Source organism: Perca flavescens, chromosome 18 (genome assembly GCF_004354835.1).
Source record: "Perca flavescens isolate YP-PL-M2 chromosome 18, PFLA_1.0, whole genome shotgun sequence".
NCBI lineage: Eukaryota > Metazoa > Chordata > Actinopteri > Perciformes > Percidae > Perca > Perca flavescens.
Genome location: NC_041348.1, coordinates 15,503,369 through 15,521,467, shown reverse-complemented (window position 1 = coordinate 15,521,467; position 18,099 = coordinate 15,503,369). Strand labels below are relative to the sequence as shown.

Here is an 18,099-nt window from a genome sequence, read left to right as displayed (position 1 = left end):
AAGGATACTGTATGGTGATGCAGCAGAAAGTTATCTATTAAATTTGTAAGAGGCATACATACTTTCATCTTTATTTTACAGGCGCATTTATTTTCAATCAGCTCTCCATGCCTGGGGACTTTTGTCATCTTGACATATCTTTGGATGCTTTTTGGAAATGGAATTGCTAAACCTGTTGTGAACTTGCACTGTCTGGTGAGTTCAACAAAACTTGAATCAAACCGGTGAATCGAGCAGTAACTGAGAGGACCATGCACAAAACAGACTCTTTCCTCCTGTCTTTTTCTTTTCCTCACCCTCAGTACTCTGTGTATTTTAAGACATTTTGCCAGAGGCTGAATAATGAGGTTAACACATTACAGTGACTGAATTACAGTCTGGTTGGATGGTGATATCCAACTGGGCAACTTTTACACAAAAACCTGATTAATTTCAATACTGATTTGTACCATTTGATATGAGAATAGTAAAAATGAAATAGTGGACTGGAACTGGTGCATAGTTTCCATTAAATACAGCAAATGATTTATACAACTAGCTTCAGGCCTCAGCGTCCTTAATGTGTAAGTTTTACCTCAACATTCAAGCAAAAAGTCTTGTGAATACTTAAATTATGGAGACACCTTTTCATTTTAATGTATTTTAGTTATGATTAAGGATTGGCATTTATGATCAGTCAAATCATCAAATTAACTTTTCAGGTTCTCTTCAGGTATGTGGAAATTTGGGGTAGGATAAAAAACAACAACTTTAAAACGACTTTTCTTTTTCTAACCCATTTTTTAAAATTTAAAATAACAGTAGGCCTACCTGTCAATGTTCGGTAAAAAAACACTTCTCTCCAAATTGGATGATTTTGTTTCTGACAAACTAGGACTAAGTATTCCTTTATAGGTTGAGAAAATACTTTCTAAGAAAAATAAACTCAATATTTGAGACCGTCACAAAGCTATAATCAGACCGTTTATGTTTGGGAGATACGTGGTTTTCAGAGGACAGCATTGACAGTTTGTGGCTACAGAATGGATCTAATAAAATTGTGATAACATTATGTGTCACACACACGCACGCACGCACGCACACACACACACACACTGAGCCAAAACCACACACATCTTTACATATTAATTTATTTGAAATGAGTTGCAATGCAATGTGGGCACAAATACTTGCACCATTACGGTCAATAATATGGTTACAAAACTGAACATTTACATAATAAATTAATATACTGCAGTACCACATGACAGTAAACATAAAACCCCAAACTGAGGAATTATATTGCATTAAAAACAAAAAGGAGTTGGTTTAATGTACAAAATATTTCAGGCATTTACAAAGGCAGCCTCTTTTTCTGTTGCTTGTTTTGTTGTACGTATATAAATATAAATCTCTAAATTGTCGTTACACTGATATGTCGCTAATAAGAGACCAGGACAAGGGGTTCTGGCCTGAGACGGGATCCAGATCCTCCAGTGACTTCCACGCTGACCGCCATTTCATTATAAAACTAAAAAGATGATTTAAGCTTTTCTAAGATCAGGATCAAATCGAGGGATGTTTTTCTCCAAGTGACTCGTGTGTTTCACTGACACAACTTCTGATGTTTAACTTTGCCCTTTTTGATATCTTCTTAACAGTTTAAATGTAATAGTTATTTGCTTTGCGTTTTTCTGCATTCCACTGCGACATGCACTTGTCCCTTTTAGTGTGATATTAATATGTCTGTAAACAACAAATTAATCATTATTAGAAATGTGTTTGCAGCAGTAAAGTGCATGTAGCACATGCTAGGTTGTGAATGTTTGCAAAGCTGGCAACAGTAGAAACAACAGTTACATAAATAGTAAATATAGAGCTATAAGCTTTTGTCTCCTTTAAAAAAAGAATAAAATGGACCCCTCAAATTTAAGCAACCATTTGTGCAATCTTACCCAACATCCATGAACTTTATCACACCCCTACGGCATCTTCCTATGCCCTTATCTTCTGTGAAACATGCCTAAAAAGTTTAACCAGTAAAAGTAGATTGCTTTTTCAGAGTTTCACCTTCTCCTCCATATTAACGCATTTTCTAATAAATCAAAGCCGGTAGATGTTACAACTGCATCTACGCTATCGTCACAAGACTGCTACACCAAGCGGATGCTACTGTGCCGTTTAATCTAACTACACTACTAATTAGAGTCTAGAACTTTAAGCATTATATTGTGTTTCAACAAATCACGACATAAATCAACATCTGTAATGCTACCCTGGTTTAGTCAAGAGGCTACCGTGATTGCCTCCACTGGCTCGTCCAGGTATTTAGAGAAATTTGTGAAAAGAAAAAAGTGCAGCAAAATTGAAGTCTAGCTAATACAAATGTTGCCAGAAACATACAAAGACTCAGGAATGTCAGTACCTTTCAGAATAAGATTTTAAACTACTAACACTGATGATTGTACCTGAGAGCTAGACTAGACCTGATCTGACAGTGTGTGGTGCACCTGTAGCAGCTGGTGATCTGAACCTTTAGTGTACCAACTGACCTGCAGTGCTAGACTGGTGGTATGGGCTTTTACAGGGGTGCTCCAGTGATTTAGTATTGCACTACCATGATGTGTGAAGAGTAAAAAAAAAAAAAATCGATTAGGCAGAGGCTGAGATATTCTAAGTTTTAGTCTCTAGTATGGGGCAAGCTCCAAATACACTGGATCATACAATTCCCATAATGCAACTCGATAACTTCTAATTTGAACCACATCTTTTCAAAACTCCATGCACTTTTTAACAAAGGTTTTCAGTTATAAATTTGTAGTCTCAAGTCCAAGCCGAGATGACCCTTATGACATCATCATGACATCATCAGGGTCAACTTCTCAACTTTGACAAAACTCCTCCAGAGCTGCAGACGGCATTATACAACCGTTTTACAGGCTGAGCAGTAATCTGTGTGACGTATAAACTGAATGTAATGGAGTACCCCTTTAAGGTGGTTTAAGTTCTCATGCTCACGATGATTAATAAGGTTAATAGATGGATGCATGACAAAAATTCCTCATGCGGACGTGTTTTGGCACCACTAGCTAAAGCTTATAAGCCTCATCTAACACTAATCTAGTGAGACGTACTCTTAAGTATCAACCACATATTCCACTACTACATGACCAGATCACTGACAGACTAAAGAGCTACCACAACATCTCCACAACAGTTTAAGGGTTAACAGATAGAGAAAACCCAACAACTTATAACAGAAGCTTAACTACACAATTTACAAACCTATCATAATCTTATTGACATTATTTATCCTAATGACACGACCAGCTGGGTCATTTTCTACTAATGCAAATATGTAATACGAGGTATTTTCAGACTCATGTAATGACGACTCCTGGGGAAGTGATAAAGTTGTTGGGGGTGGTGGTCACTATTTGAGGGCTCAGAGGTCAATGGACAGCATTTACAAAATGATGTTGCTGTGTGGTCACAAAAGGTGGCTACTGGCAAGTCCCTAATCTCACTACAAACAATTCCTTCTCCAAAAATATGTTTTATATGTTTGTTCATCCAGCTTTTACCTTCTTAAGTCATTTGAACTTTTTTTTTCTTCCCTTTTTCAAAAAGTAAAAAGATCCAAAAACTGCAATTTCTCTTATTCGTATACAAAATATTTCATTTTAACATTCAACTATCAGCCAAAATTGAGCATAAACCCAAAACCAACATGCAAAGACGGGTAAACCTACGATTTCAAAGTTAAAGGGTTTGCTCTTTAATCTTTAGCAGGCAGAGTTTTCAACCCCAGAGACATATGTAATCAATCAGCAAATGCCATTAAAGCGAAGGTTTTCATACAGGAAACACAGGATTTATGCTCAATACCACGACCAGCCTGGCCTGGATTCCCCCAGGATTTGTTTTTCCCCCGTCAGGTTTGAGCTACACTGATGCAAATGCATTTGATTTACAAAAAGTTTCCCCTCACACAGGCCTGCTGATGAAGCCCATGGAATTAAAATATAGCCCTGCCCCTTCTCAATTCAAGAGCCACTGGCTAATCAGGAAGTGAGGTGTTCAGACTAATACTGATTACTGGCATCCATAGACAAGTCATCATGCAGTCAGGAGTTACCGGTTTGTATCACTCAGGCATTAAAAAGTTAAAACATTACATATGAAAAGAACTATACAGACCAAGGAGGTTATATCTAGAGTTAAAACTGTAAGAACAACAACAGTGGCAGAGTAAAAAAAAAAAAAATGCCACAAGGAAAGAAAGTCTATGGTTTGAAAGAAAGAAAAAAAGAAAGAAGTAGAAAGGAAGATTTTGAATCCATTATCTGGGTTCTTCCAGATTACCAGAACCGTCTTCTGATGGTCCAATGAATGGTTCTGGAAACAGGAGGCTTTCCTTTGGCTTTACGTGGGACAAAGCACTGTGAAGAGAACAGAGAACAGCTTATGATCAATGGTGCCTTTGATGCCCACTGTGGCAGATGAAGGAGAGCTGGGAATTATGGAAGAGCAACTACCACGGGGGAAAAATATTTGGGGTGAGAAAAAGAGAAGAGACTGGTGAGACGAACAGCTGCTACTACAAGCTCGCAGTAAAGGGGAATTATGTGCATATTCATGTGTTTCAGGGTAGGGGTAGTGCAGCCAGAAGCACTGCACAGCACGATAGGCACTACAGCGAAGAGCGAGTTAGGGAAGACTGCTGCTTTGAAAAGGGAAGGAAAGTGAAACTACGTACTGAGAGAGAGAGAGAGAGAGAAAGAGAAAAATGGCGTTTGACAGGGCTCTGAATAGAAGGCTGTAGGTGAAGAGTCTGTGTTAATGTATCAGTGCCTCACAAACCTCAGTTTCCACTGCTCTCATACCAGAGCTACCCAGAGGACAATGCAGCAGACGAAAGACAAGGAAGGTACAGGTCAACAATGAAGGGTGGCAAAAAAAGAAAAGAAGCTTTTTTTCCCCTCCCTCTAAGTAATGTGTCTAATCTGTGTTGAGTGCTACTTTTCTCTGTGGCATCCTGTTTGATGTTTTCTACCGTCTGCTTCCCTGAAAATAAAGAATTTTGTGCCTCTTTCAAACACCAGGGGGCAAGATGTCTAAATGTCAGCTGGAATCGACAAACTAGAGTCACCTGGCTGTGACACAGACCTCTGAATATAAGTCACTTTTAGGAAAGTTTTCAAGGCTTTGAGGTGTTTTTTTTGTTTTTTTTACATTACTGCTATGAACCAACTTGACATGACTGAAGTTGCTTCGATTTTCACCCCTGCTCACTGATATCAAACATTATGGAGAAGCAGTTAAAAATGACCGACGTCTGTGTGTTTACCTTTGAGAATGTAGTCTGTTAGCAGGGCAGGAACCTTCTCACTGTCATCCCTCATGGCGTGGAGGACTATCGAGGAGAAAGCACATCGCATTTTGAAAACACAAACATGCATTGAGGCAAAACGAAGAATTAAAAAAACAAAAAAACTTGAAAACAAACAACCTGCAGAGACTACTACATCTAATTTTGTCATTATGGTCCAGTTAGTGTAGGTGTGTGTGTGTCAGAGGTTGCGTTAGACTTTCTCGTTGTCCCTTATTCTAACGGACAGGGTTGTAAAGATTCCAGAATAATATATTATTACCCTTTCATTTCATTTTTTTTTTTTTTTTTTTTTAAATAGTTAATATACAGAACAAGCTGATAGATTATGCATGTATAAGGGCATGGACAGAAAAGATGAACAGAGATGCCGACCGTGCGGTCACTCTTCATGTCAACACCAAACAAAGCAGATATAGGATTTTTATTTTCTGCAGCGACAGCGGAAGCCACTAAAAACACTGCAGCCATTGTGACATGACAATTTTGGGTCATTTTAAAGAAACTTTGGACACTCATCTGCTGTGATATCAGCAACATTGATCTCTGGCCTCTCTGGTTGAGCTTCCACTGCAGAGTGGGCGCAGTTAGGGCTGGGTGATATGGAGAAAATCAGATCTCACGATATTCTTGATCAAATACCTCGATATCGATATTGCGGCGATATTCTAGGGTTGACAATTGGTGCTTTAACAAAATATGTTCAAACTTAGATTTTAGATAAATAATCATCAATAATGTGGACATAATGTAAAAGTGGGGAAAAGGCAAATAATAGAACAGCTAGAACAGTCTGGTGAGTTTTAGAAAAGTAGATTACTTTACTGTAATGCAGCCTTTAAAACCAGGAAAAGACAACACTTAAGTCATATCACGATATCCAAAATCTAAGACGATATCTAGTCTCAAATCACGATATCGATATAATATCGATATATGGCCCAGCCCTAGGCTACAGTTACAGTTTACAGATTGCCTCATTCAAGTTATCAGGTTCCCTATTAGCGTTGGGAGTCCGCTGGAAAAAACTAACACCAGAAAGTTGTTCAGGGTGACTCACCGCACTCGCCTGGCACGCCTTGTTTCTGTAAGTGTGCTATAACATACAGCATTGTGACAAAGAATTTCCCCTTGGGGACAATGAAGTCTAAATCCAAAATATTTGCCAAATAGGTGCTTTAGGTTTTCGCCAACTCCTCTGCCATCATCTAGTCGGTAAGCTCTCCTGACTCCTGCTACTCTGTGCTGCTGACAGCCTACAGAATTTTCCGTCATTATTAAAGAAATTCCGTCAATGACGGAAAATATTGGGTTAACGTGACCTCTGGTGTGTGAGATTCGGTGAGGGTGCCGATACACTTACTCTTTGTGAGGATCTGGAGGTCTTCTACCACAGGGGAGCCAGCTTTCTTCTCATAAGGGATTACTGTGGTTAGGTACTGGAAAAAAAAAAGATCATGTAAGACACAGTGAACGAATACTGTTACACATGCAGGTGGACAATATTTCCTTTGTACACTCTTCTATTTTAATCTTAAACATGCTGTAAAAGAGTGATAAAATATGATGTCATGAAGGTCAACATGTGAACATATGATAAACAACAGGCTTGTATGGGACTGGTAGTTGGTTTTAACATTTCAGAGACCTAATAGAGTAAATGTTTACTGATGCAAGCTAAAGAAAGCAATGATTATGCAACTAACGATTATTTTCATAGTCGATTCATCTGTTGATTTTTTTCTCGATTATACGATTAGTTGTATGGTCTATAAAATGTCAGAAAATGGTGAAAAATGTGGATCAGTGTTTCCCAAAAGCCCAAGATGATGTCCTCAAATGCCTTGTTTCGTCCACAACTCAAAGATATTCAGTTTGCTGTCACAGAGGAGAGAAGAAACTAGAAAATATTCACATTTAAGAAGCTGGAATCAAAGAATTTTTACTTTTATCTTAAAAAATTACTCAAACCGACTAATCGATTATCAAAATAGTTGGCGATTCATTTAAGAGTTGACAATTAATCGATTAATCTTTGCAGCTCTATATGCAACCGTGTCTTCTTGGCTTAAAACAAAGGAATACATAAAAAGACAAGTGACAGACAGAAATTAAGTTATTAAATAAAAAATAAAAAAGGATAAAGACATTAAAATCAACCACAAAGAGAAATCTGATGAAAGAAATGACTGAACATATGACACCAAACGCCAGCAGTAGCTGTAGAGAAGAAAACATGCCAGTGGTAAAAAGAAAGAAAAAAAAAAGCACAGAGGAATATCGGCAAAGAATAAACATGTGAGTCGAAAGGAAGAGCAGGGGCACCTGTTTGTCCCCTCCTGTGTTGCCAAAAGTTTGACGGAGGCCATTTTGAATGACATTGGAGAGTCCCTCCAGAGTGAGGAGCTAAAAGGAGCGAGAGAAAGGAGGAAAAAAAAGAGAGTGAAGAGAGATAGGGAGGCTCCTATATTAAGGGAGAAAAGAGGTTTGGCACAAACTGTTCGTGCTAAAGTGAAAGCAGCTCCCCCACGCAAACTGTCAGGCCATGCATCTACTTTGAAGAAGTGTGTGGCTGTGCACGTGTGTCTCTATTTCACTGATCGGCACTATAATCATGCATTCAGGGCATATGTTTTCATCTTTGTCTACGCCTCCCACGCCGTGTCACCACATGACTCACCGTGCCTGGTATGTGCGTGCTGGTGGTCCTCTGGCCGTTGGGCCCGGTTGTAGTCGTACTTCGGATTTTCTTCTTCTTCCGCAGCAGCTCGCGGTGCTCCTTCTGTCTGTTCTGCACGTCGATCAACAGCGAGATGAAGCTGTTCTTCACCTATTTTAAGACAACATTATTCATGCTAGTTTTTAGGATCAAACTGCATTTGAACTTTTTTTCTTTATAAATGTAATGCTCTTAGAGAAATCTATTTTTTACCTACCGGTAAAATTGCACAGTGACTGTCATGACATTGAAAAGCAAATTACATTGTGAAACAGCTGCCAGCGATTCACTGACCTCTGACCAGCCTACACAGCGCTGGGAGCACTGCGGTCTGCTCCCACGACACAACAGATGTTCAAACACCCGTGCTTTCTTCACATCAAAACTAACATTTAAAATAGACTTTACAACCAAGCATCAGTGTGGAATTGTCTGGCCGATTGGGACTTTAAAGTCGGCCGAGTGCTGTTAATAATTTGGTCATTTTTTGGACTGTTTTTTTGTTTTCAGCTTTTCACAAACTCAGCAGACAGATGCGGTTCATGTTGTCGCCTCGTTGTGGTAACGATGAGGCGACACAGTTGAGAAGATAAAATAACAACGTACCTCCTTTTCATAGTCGAGTTCGTCTCGCAGGGCCAGAGCCTGGATCAGCTCTTCGCTGTAGCGGCGGATGGCCGTTTCCACTTCCTCCAGAGTCTCGGTTAGTTCAGACACAGACAGCTGATGCAGCCCTGAGGATGGTGTGTAGACAGATCAGGAAGAAGTAGTATATTTAAGTTACTGTTGTGTATTGGGTTGTGTGAAAGCACTGTATGTTTGATGAGTACTCCGCATGACCGGATGGCTGTTTGAAGGTGAATTACTTTGAATGGAGCACGCAAAATTAGAATGTCCAATAATAATGGTCACTTTTATGTAGTGGCTTCCAATACTAACATCAGTTAAATATCACGTGCTCTCAACAAACAACCTTATCATAATTGCAATGAAGACACTTAAAGCATGTGTGAAAATCTCCTTTTAAAGAGATGGATCAAAAGGTGGAAGTGATGAGAATTTCAGGAGAAAATATGTTTAAGTCTGGTGTCTCATCTTACACTGTAATCACTCCAAGCGTGAGCAACGAGCGCAGTGTAAATATTGTGTGTACACTTAATGAAACTCATTATGCGCTGTCTAATATGTTAAACACACAACATATTGTAGTTAATATACTGTATGCAGATATCTGAAACAGACTCTATAGCATTGAGGCAAACACGGTGCAAATGCTCAGTCTACACCAGCCTGGCACTAAAAAAGAATTGTGTCCAAGCCAAATATATGCTGTTGATTATATAACATGTAGGAACAATGTCATTGCTGTCCGTTTGTATTTGTTACACATTATGTAAGAACGTTAGTGCATTTGTGTGGCCGTTTCTTCATGTTCCAGACAGTGCGACCCATTACACTTCATTTGAGTGATTTAGATAACTGTCAAATGGCAGTCGAGTGTGAGACAACACTGCTGTCTCACAAGGGAGAGAGCACAAACGACATTAAAAGCTTTATTCTCTGCTTGTAAACGTACACGACGGCAGCGGTACTCACGGTCCTCGTAGCTGGTGTTGGAGCCGGAGCGTTTCAGGGCGTGGAGGTCCTGAGAGAGCATGGACAGGTCGGACTGTGAGGGACTCTCATCGTCCTCTGGGTCTGGAGACTCCTGCATCATCTCCTCTATCTCCTCGATCACCTAAAAAAAAAAAAAACACCAACGTACATACGTTCACATGTGTATGGTACTGCTTTTTGGATCTCTACATGTTGTGAATTAGTTTTTTTATAGGTTTAAGTAAGTGTGTTTGGAACTATGTGACAGTGTTTTCTGTGTTAGATTTATTGTCATTGAGATTAGGTTTGTCATTTTGCAGCTGCCCTGTCAGAGAAAATGAAGTTTGACAAGATTAAGACTGTTCCAGTCTGACATGCATATCTCGCCTAGGCCTGTCACGATAAATTTTGCTGGACGATAACTTGTCCCAGAAATGATTGCGATAAACGATAACATTGTCGTTCTGGGACCATTTTCATCTAATATAATGATAATGGCATAATAACGCAGGTACACCTTTTCAAAGATCCATCAACTTTTATTTCTAAAGAATATTTAATACTGGAACTGGAAGACATTTTAAATATCCACAATACATGAACAAAAAACAACCAAAACAATAAATAAAATGGACTCTCAGTCTCTGTTAACAAAAAAAATGCACTGGAATAAAAACCAAACACAATCAAAAACAATAAATAAAATCCTCATTTTTATTTATCATGCGATTAATTCATTTATTGCATATTGCGACAGGCCTAATGTCACCAGAGCTGATGTTTGTGTAAGACACATGACGAGCATCGGGTATGGATCACTCAAACCAAATGTATGTGTCACATCATCACACTAGTCTGTTGTGAGTAGTGACATCATTAGATGTTTAGAGATACAACAGTCTCAATTACCTTTACCGGAATGTAACCAGCAAACAGTGAGCAATAAATTCATTTTTCAAGGTTGCTATTTTGGTTCTACTGAGTTCAGTCTGTTTGTAGTTTGCCCCTGTGACAACTATTTTAGATAGAAAAGGGTTAACAAAAGCTTCCCAGGAAGACATATTCCGACCAGAACCTGACATTTGTCCAAAAGCCTGAACATGCTCTAAACATTAAGACGTGCTAAAAAACACATTACTGAACAAACTGGATGGACTTTAGTGTAATTACTTGGCTAAGCTTAGGCTAGTTAGTAAAGAAGAGGAGAAAAAGAAGCAGTTTTCTCTCTCTTTTTTTTTTTTTTTAAGATTAGTTTTTGGGGCTTTTCCCTTTATTAAGTAGTGACAGTGGATGAAAGTGGGAGAGAGATGGGGGGTGACACGCAGCAAGGGGCAGCAGGTCAGATTCAAACCCACGCAGCTGCAGGACTCAGCCGACACGGGGCGAACCATCTTACTGGGTGAGCTAGAGGCCGCCCCAGCAGTTTTCTCTTTGTCACATCTGTTTTAGTGTGAACCAGGAATTTGCAAATTATGCAAGTATGTGGCAGATATGAAAGGCCCCAAACACAGGAAATGAAGTAGCTTCCAGTCAAATATGCAATTTGCAGTGCAAATGTATTTACATTTCACATTCACTTTACTTTACTTTACTTTACTTTACTTTCCGCCTCCTTAAGAATCCTAAAAAGCTCCCAGCCCTGTGTTTTTATGAATGACAGTTTCCAAAACAACCAAGTGAATACAACACATGCCGCTGTGCGTGTGAAAGCCTACCTGTTCGGCTGTGAAGAGCGGCTCGTCGTTGATGCAGGAGACGATTATTGAGTGCATATCCATCTGCTCCCTGAGCTCCTCGTCGTCAGACAGATCCAGAGATTGGTTATCCAACTTCTGTCGATCAGGGAAGGAGGGGAGCGATTTAAGAGGGAGAGACAGAAAGAGAGAGACAACTTGGATGGGACAACAAACAGGTGGTTAAGCAGATTGAGGAGCAAACTGCTTACATTTGTTTCTTTGCAAGGTTCAAAAACAGGGCGGGATTATTGAAATGTAGCTTGTGCGTTTACTGTGTGCTTAAAATATTACACTAAAGGATTTTGTGTGTGTGTGTGTGTGTGTGTGTGTGTGTGTGTGTGTGTGTGGTACCTCATGCTCAGTGATGTTGAGGGTGGGCAGGTGTAGGGAGCGAGTGTGCGATGTCTTCCAGTCCACAGCCATCACGTTGCCATAATTATCTGTCAGAGCGTTCCACACTCTGGAGTAAAGCAAGAGGGGTTCATGAATTATTTATATATTTTTTTTAGGTTTGGAGAATAACACAATAGTACGAGAGACATAATAAAGTTGTGAATAATGGACAAAATGATAAGTGAAGCGTTTTCAACCCACAGCAGAAAAGACAGCCCGTTTCCTTCTCTTTGTACTGTGACACAGCATTACTCTGCAGAGTTTAATGTCCTGCTCTTTGACCAACCACTCACCATTTCAGTGTTCCTGTCGCTGCGTCTCACAGCAGCCGCCTGGAAACGCAACAACTCCTTAATGACATGGCATTTTTTCCCCCCGGTAAACATTCTCTGGTGAGAAACCAGAGGAGCAGTAGCTCCAACCTTAAAGCAAAGGTCTGCAACGTTTTGGTAACACATACGCAATTCATTTCTATAGGAACCGTGCGTTTAGATCATTAGAGTCTTTTTGGAAGTTTGCTGATAATATTAGCTGATTTAGAAACAGTGGCATCATTACAATAACAGACTGTTGAATGTTTGCAATACTTTGCAGCATGCATGATGGCAGAAAAGACATAACAGCTCAGCAGATGGTGGCACAGAGTTAAAAAAAAAAAAGTTTACTGTTCAACTGTGAAATCCATCTTTTTTTAAACTTAAGACTACTGGTTACCGGATTTGAGGGATTGTCGCAAAATATGTGAAAGCATGTCATTTAAAAAAATTAAAATAAATATAATATAATATAATATAATATATATATATATATCTGAATTATTTTATAGTGGGTAGTTATTAGAAGAGTATGGTTCAGGATAATTTACTATAGCCTGATGGATTAATTAAAAGGATAGGTGCCATTTTATAAATCTTAACTTTAATATAATATACTACCCCTTCATGTTGAAAACAAAACTAACAATTGTAGGCATTGGGCATGTTTTCAAACACTGACAGGAAATCGGGTCTGTGCAGAATATTAAAATTAATCCAAGTGCATGTGCAAGTCACTGTACTTATTCCTGGTGACTGCTGCGAGCGAGGATGGATGCTGTGACCCCATGTGTCAGAGTGGCTATGCATCGTCATATCCTCTCTCTCTCTCACACACACAGACAAGTGTTTACATAACTGGCATGTTTCCCCCTGAATGCTCGTGCACAGCTTTGGGAGTAGGGGGCTGAGGAATTGTTCTAAATAGGGCAACGGCTAGCAGGATGCATTTTTTGTGCCTCAAGCAATGACACTGTGTTGGGCACGTGGGTGCATGCCAAAATGCACGATTAGCCTCACTGAGAACATTTACATTCTAAAAACGAGGCCGGTCTAGATTTCAAGGGACCAATCTTCCTGTTTCTACCTCGACACTGCCAATTTGTTTAAATTTACTTGCTTGAATATATTTATGTGGATGCTGCTTCATTTCGCACATATATAATCCACATGCACGAGTTGGCTTTAACACAAACACATTTTTATTTCTCAATTCACACCCACACATGCACACATTTCCTCCTTGTTGTCCCCATTGTTCGCCTCAGCCATGCTCTTCCTGGAGAACTAGTTAAGCGGCTGGGCACGTCCTGCAAAAGTGCAGTCATCCAGAAAAGACTCTCACTGAGCTTGGCGCTGCTCTTTGGGCTTAACCAGGCTGACGTTCAATTATTCTATTCCCTCCTTCCTCTGTTTCTTTACCTACAACAACTATAGACCTGTCTCACCAACCCTCCTGCATCCCCCTAAACATTTAGAGCACCATTAACTGTGAGACTGTTAATGTTTTTTTAACTGTCACAAGCTCTCAACTACTGTATTTATGACAGTTGAGTGTACATGTGCGTGGCCAAGTTTTAGTAACAAAATGTCCAGTTGGAAACCCAAGATCCTCATTCTCATGTCCAAGTAACCAGCTCGGAGTCCAAGATGACGTCTACGAGTGTCTTTTTTTGTCTCATCAACAGTCAAAACCCCAAAGATATTCATTTAAAAATGATATATGAAGCAATAAAAGCTATAAACAGAGAAAAACAGCAATTTGAGATGCTGAATTTTAGGAGCTTGGCATTTTTGATAGATAAATGACTGAATCAATGAATGACTATTCATTTTCTGCCTACTGACTAATCAATTTATTGACTAAATGTTGCTCTGTAGCTGATTAAAAAAAATAAAGATCATTCATTGCAACTCTAAACCAATGCTTTTTAAGCATGTGTGACATTTTGGGGGGGTTGTGCCATCATAATGCTGTCAAAAATTATAGACTCTGCGCTACTCTTCTTCATCCCAGTAAAGGTTACGTAAACAAAGATCTCAGTACATGATGGTAGTCTTCGGTGATGGAGTCCCAGGTCCAATATTCAAGTAAAGCAACACTTTTGAATGTTGACATGACTAACTTGGTAGAGAAGGGGAAGCTTACATCCATTATGTGATTAGATCTAACAATGTCACCATGTTGCAATTTCACATGCAGAAGAAAGCAGAAGGCAAGAGGAGGGTGATTTATGCAGCCCACATAACCATGCAGTTACAGTGACGTCCATGATTTGTGTGGGATTAATGTGACTAAATGCTGGGAAGTAATAGCAGCATGTTGGCATGTGAATGTGTAGCTGTGACATTTGAGTGTATCTAACAACTGCTGAAGACCTCCGACTGAGATAGCAAGGGCTGCTAAGGTGGTAAGAACAGATGCTCACAGTGTAACCTTTCAGAAAGTAACGATTCCATGTATGAAACACGACATGTTGGATTTGTTTGCTGTAAGAGGGAACAGCAGGGCTCCTAAAAGCCAAGTCAAATATCTAGTCTCGCATATCAAAAGGAGCAGCAGCAAGTGTGCAGAGCAAGAGCCAGTTACTTAACGTTACTCTCAATATACACTTTATGTGGATTAGTGGTTTAATAGCTAACATCAACCAATATAGCATGAAATGAAGTACTGGTAACGTGGCATGAGCCCTCTCCTTCGCTGCGCGCACACACACAAAAACAAACTCTTGATTCATCCCTTCAAGGACCAAACAGTCAAAAATTGTTGACACTTTGTATTTGTCATTTGTAACATTGCAACGTATTGTTGCTTCTACAGTTGTGAAAGTCAACTAACGTTACGTTAGCCACATGATGAAACACATTTTGTTGTAATACAACTGAAAGTGTTTGCTTCGCAAACATGCACTAGCTGCTTGGCTAAACTTTGGACAGCACTGATTGCAGCTCACTGGGTCACATCAACGTTTGGTTAGCCTGGTGAGGCTAACGCGGCTAGCTAGCTATGAGATTAAAAGTTAGCGTAAATAAAACACGCATGAAATTCACACTCACTCGTCGTCTTTCAAGTAACTATCCTCTGTGATGGGTTTAATGGGGGCTATGTTTTCTGTCGTGCTGTTGTAGTTTCGGAAACACACTGTCAGCTTCTCGTCGAAGTCGTGGACGAGGTCCTCCATCGATTTGAAGCTGCAGATCTCCCCGGAGAAACTGTTGTCCAGGTCTGAGAAATCGTCTAGGCCCGACGAAGGATCGCTCACGTTTGAGTTCAGCTGGTCCAGCTGGTCGGCCGACGCCGAGGACGACTTGAACTCGTTAAAATCCTGCCAGTCCTCATCGAAGTGGGCTAACGGCGCCGCCATGACTGCCGTAGTAACTCTGTTGACAGCCAGTTAGACCCCTCGATGGTGCTCTGTTCTCGGCTTCTAGACACTGGACTAGACGGGGAGGCAGAGAGAGGGAGAGAGGGGGGGGGCGTACCACTGTGACGTCAGTTTGGACGCCCCTCCCTTTCAGATGGAGCAAAACAAACCCATGTCAGCTGGGTTTCCATTTATGGTTTCTATAATGGATCTGATTGCTATGCTGTTTATATAAGCCTTAACACTGTCACTCAGAACGGATCTGCACTCTAATAGGCTATATTTATAAATCCAGTTTAGAAAAGCCGCCCATACATCTTGCATCACTTCTGCACTAAAGGCAAACTCATTGCTTTGCTAAATCAGGAGAGGCTCTTCAATTCAAAACAGCCTAGAGCCTAATAAAAAAAGACCATTACATTTTTTGCTCATAGACATAAGTCTATGGGTGCAAAGTAACTAAGTAGATTTACTCAAGTAGCCTACTTTATTTGAGTATTTCCATCTTATGCAGCCTTATCTACTCCACTTCATCTCACAGGTAAATATTGTAGGGGGATTTTCTAATGGTCTGACAGCTTTATGAATTTTCTGCTAAACTGAAGTGTTCCTTTATAGAGTGAGAAAATTACTCCTACTTACAAGATAAATAACAATTTGATCGTAAAACACTGACAGAGACCTTATTTTCTTTTCTTTTGATACTGATAATACTCACCCACGTTTACATAAGTAAGGTTTTGAATACAGGACTCTCACTTGAGTTTGCTGCTTTAACTTAAAAAAAACAATCTACATACTGTATATTTTGTTCAGCTTGTTTTCCTTTGTTTTCTTCTCCGTTGCTTCATTTTCCTGTCTTTATGAATACTTTCCTCCAAAGAAGGCCTACCTTTCAAAATAAAACTTGTAATACATGTAAGGCAGAATGGTGTTCATTTTTACTATCAACTGACAGATTTTGCATCTTTTATATGGGTGTATGTATTTCTTTTAGTCCCTGTCAGAAAGTGTTATTCCAAATTTTAAGCCAACGGTATAATTTGAAAGATGCCACACAAAATTAACTATTTAAAATGACAGTTTGAAATGAAATGTTTGGGCAGAAACACTTGTGGCCATTACCAATTTATTATAAACCAAGGAAGTTTGATTTTAGACCTCATGTTTTAGTTTTTATCAGCCAAAATATAAAGTGGTTCATGCAGGCCAAATGGTGGTGCTATCCACATAGAAAACTAATCACTTGTTCCCTGGATCATGGCCTAACTTTGCACTAAATGTCAGTGAAGTCTGTTTAGAGATACAGTAACCAACAGACCTCCTTGCTCGCTTGTACTGTGCTGTATGTCAAACAATGCTTATTATTATCTTACTACAGTGTGTACAGTTTATGGGGAGCAGCTTTATGTGTCTTTTTGATTTTATTTGCATCTGTTAAAAAACATGTCACTGTGCCACTTTGTGACAGCTGCTACATCAGACATCCAGACCAAACTCTATTTGTAACATAACAGAAGGCTTGACAGCCACTTGCACACAATGAGCCATCAGGTCTAATTATATTAAAAATAATTAAAAAGTTCTTCAACTAAAATAATTCATCAAGTTAGGTATGCATCTGCTGTCACAGAGGTCCATGATCAGCTCCTGGTTTTATTCCACTCCCCATATAGGATTCTGTCCCCGCCATGTTTTGTTCTGCTGCTGTGGACTTTGTTTTTACTTAGACACCACCAGGTGGCGCACTGAGTCCGATATTGCATAAATTACATAAAATAAAATAAGACACAAAATTTAATTCAACCACAAATAGTGAAATAATCCAGTACATTTAAAATCTCATCTCATTATTATGCAATGTTGTTTCATTATGCCATTCATTTGACAATAACAGAGTTTATTGCAGGTAATTTTGATTTATTTCAGTCCAACAGTATTTATTTCAAAAGGTCCTTTTTCCAATTTCTTTTTTTATTTCATGATGACATTTTCCCCCAATGGCCTTTTTTATTGCATAATACCAATTTTCATTGCAAAGCCGTTATCTGTCAATCAAGTATGCTGTCTGCAAAGCAACAACCAAGTTGAAAAAAAATGTATTGGATTATTTCACAATTCCATGGTTTTATTCACGTTCTACTTCATCATTTCCTATTTATAGTCCTTAGTAAACACTTTGGGTCCCCCCCAAAAAAAAGATACTTTCACATTTTACCAGCACCCATGCCTTGTACAACTACTTCCTAAAGTACCAGTAAATGGCAAGTTTTGTATAGAAACGTAGGGCCGACAACAGGGCTTACTCAATATAATGTTCCTAATAGCATCAAAGATAACCTCTTACTATATTTTCTAGCTCCAGAAATTGCTTTCAAGACATTTACAAAAAATGACTTAATACGAAGTAGAAAGAAATTCAACCCAGTGTTTTAAACTGTAAGTGACCCTTTGACACATGCTATGCCCAAAGCAGTGATTCAGGGCCAACCTGGACCCCCTTTCTGTGTTTTAAGAGGTGGGAGAAATAGGTTTTCTGGGGATTTGAAGCTTTGTTCTTGGGGCCTTCACAATTTCTTGCCCCATCAAACCTCCACTGGCCTTT

General features: G+C 39.4%; 1 protein-coding gene across 1 annotated transcript; it reads right to left on the bottom strand.

The window, feature by feature from the left end:
* Nucleotides 1-2,831: 2,831 nt before the first annotated feature.
* Nucleotides 2,832-15,574, bottom strand: fez2b (fasciculation and elongation protein zeta 2b). The gene is made up of 9 exons (XM_028605945.1): nt 15,187-15,574; nt 11,774-11,882; nt 11,402-11,518; nt 9,687-9,828; nt 8,697-8,824; nt 8,052-8,201; nt 6,735-6,810; nt 5,330-5,395; nt 2,832-4,421 (listed from the first exon to the last, which is right to left on the bottom strand). The coding sequence occupies exons 1-9, from the start codon at nt 15,492-15,494 to the stop codon at nt 4,405-4,407; spliced, it is 1,113 nt and encodes a 370-aa protein (XP_028461746.1). The 5' UTR covers nt 15,495-15,574; the 3' UTR covers nt 2,832-4,404.
* Between the last annotated feature and the right edge of the window lie 2,525 nt (nt 15,575-18,099).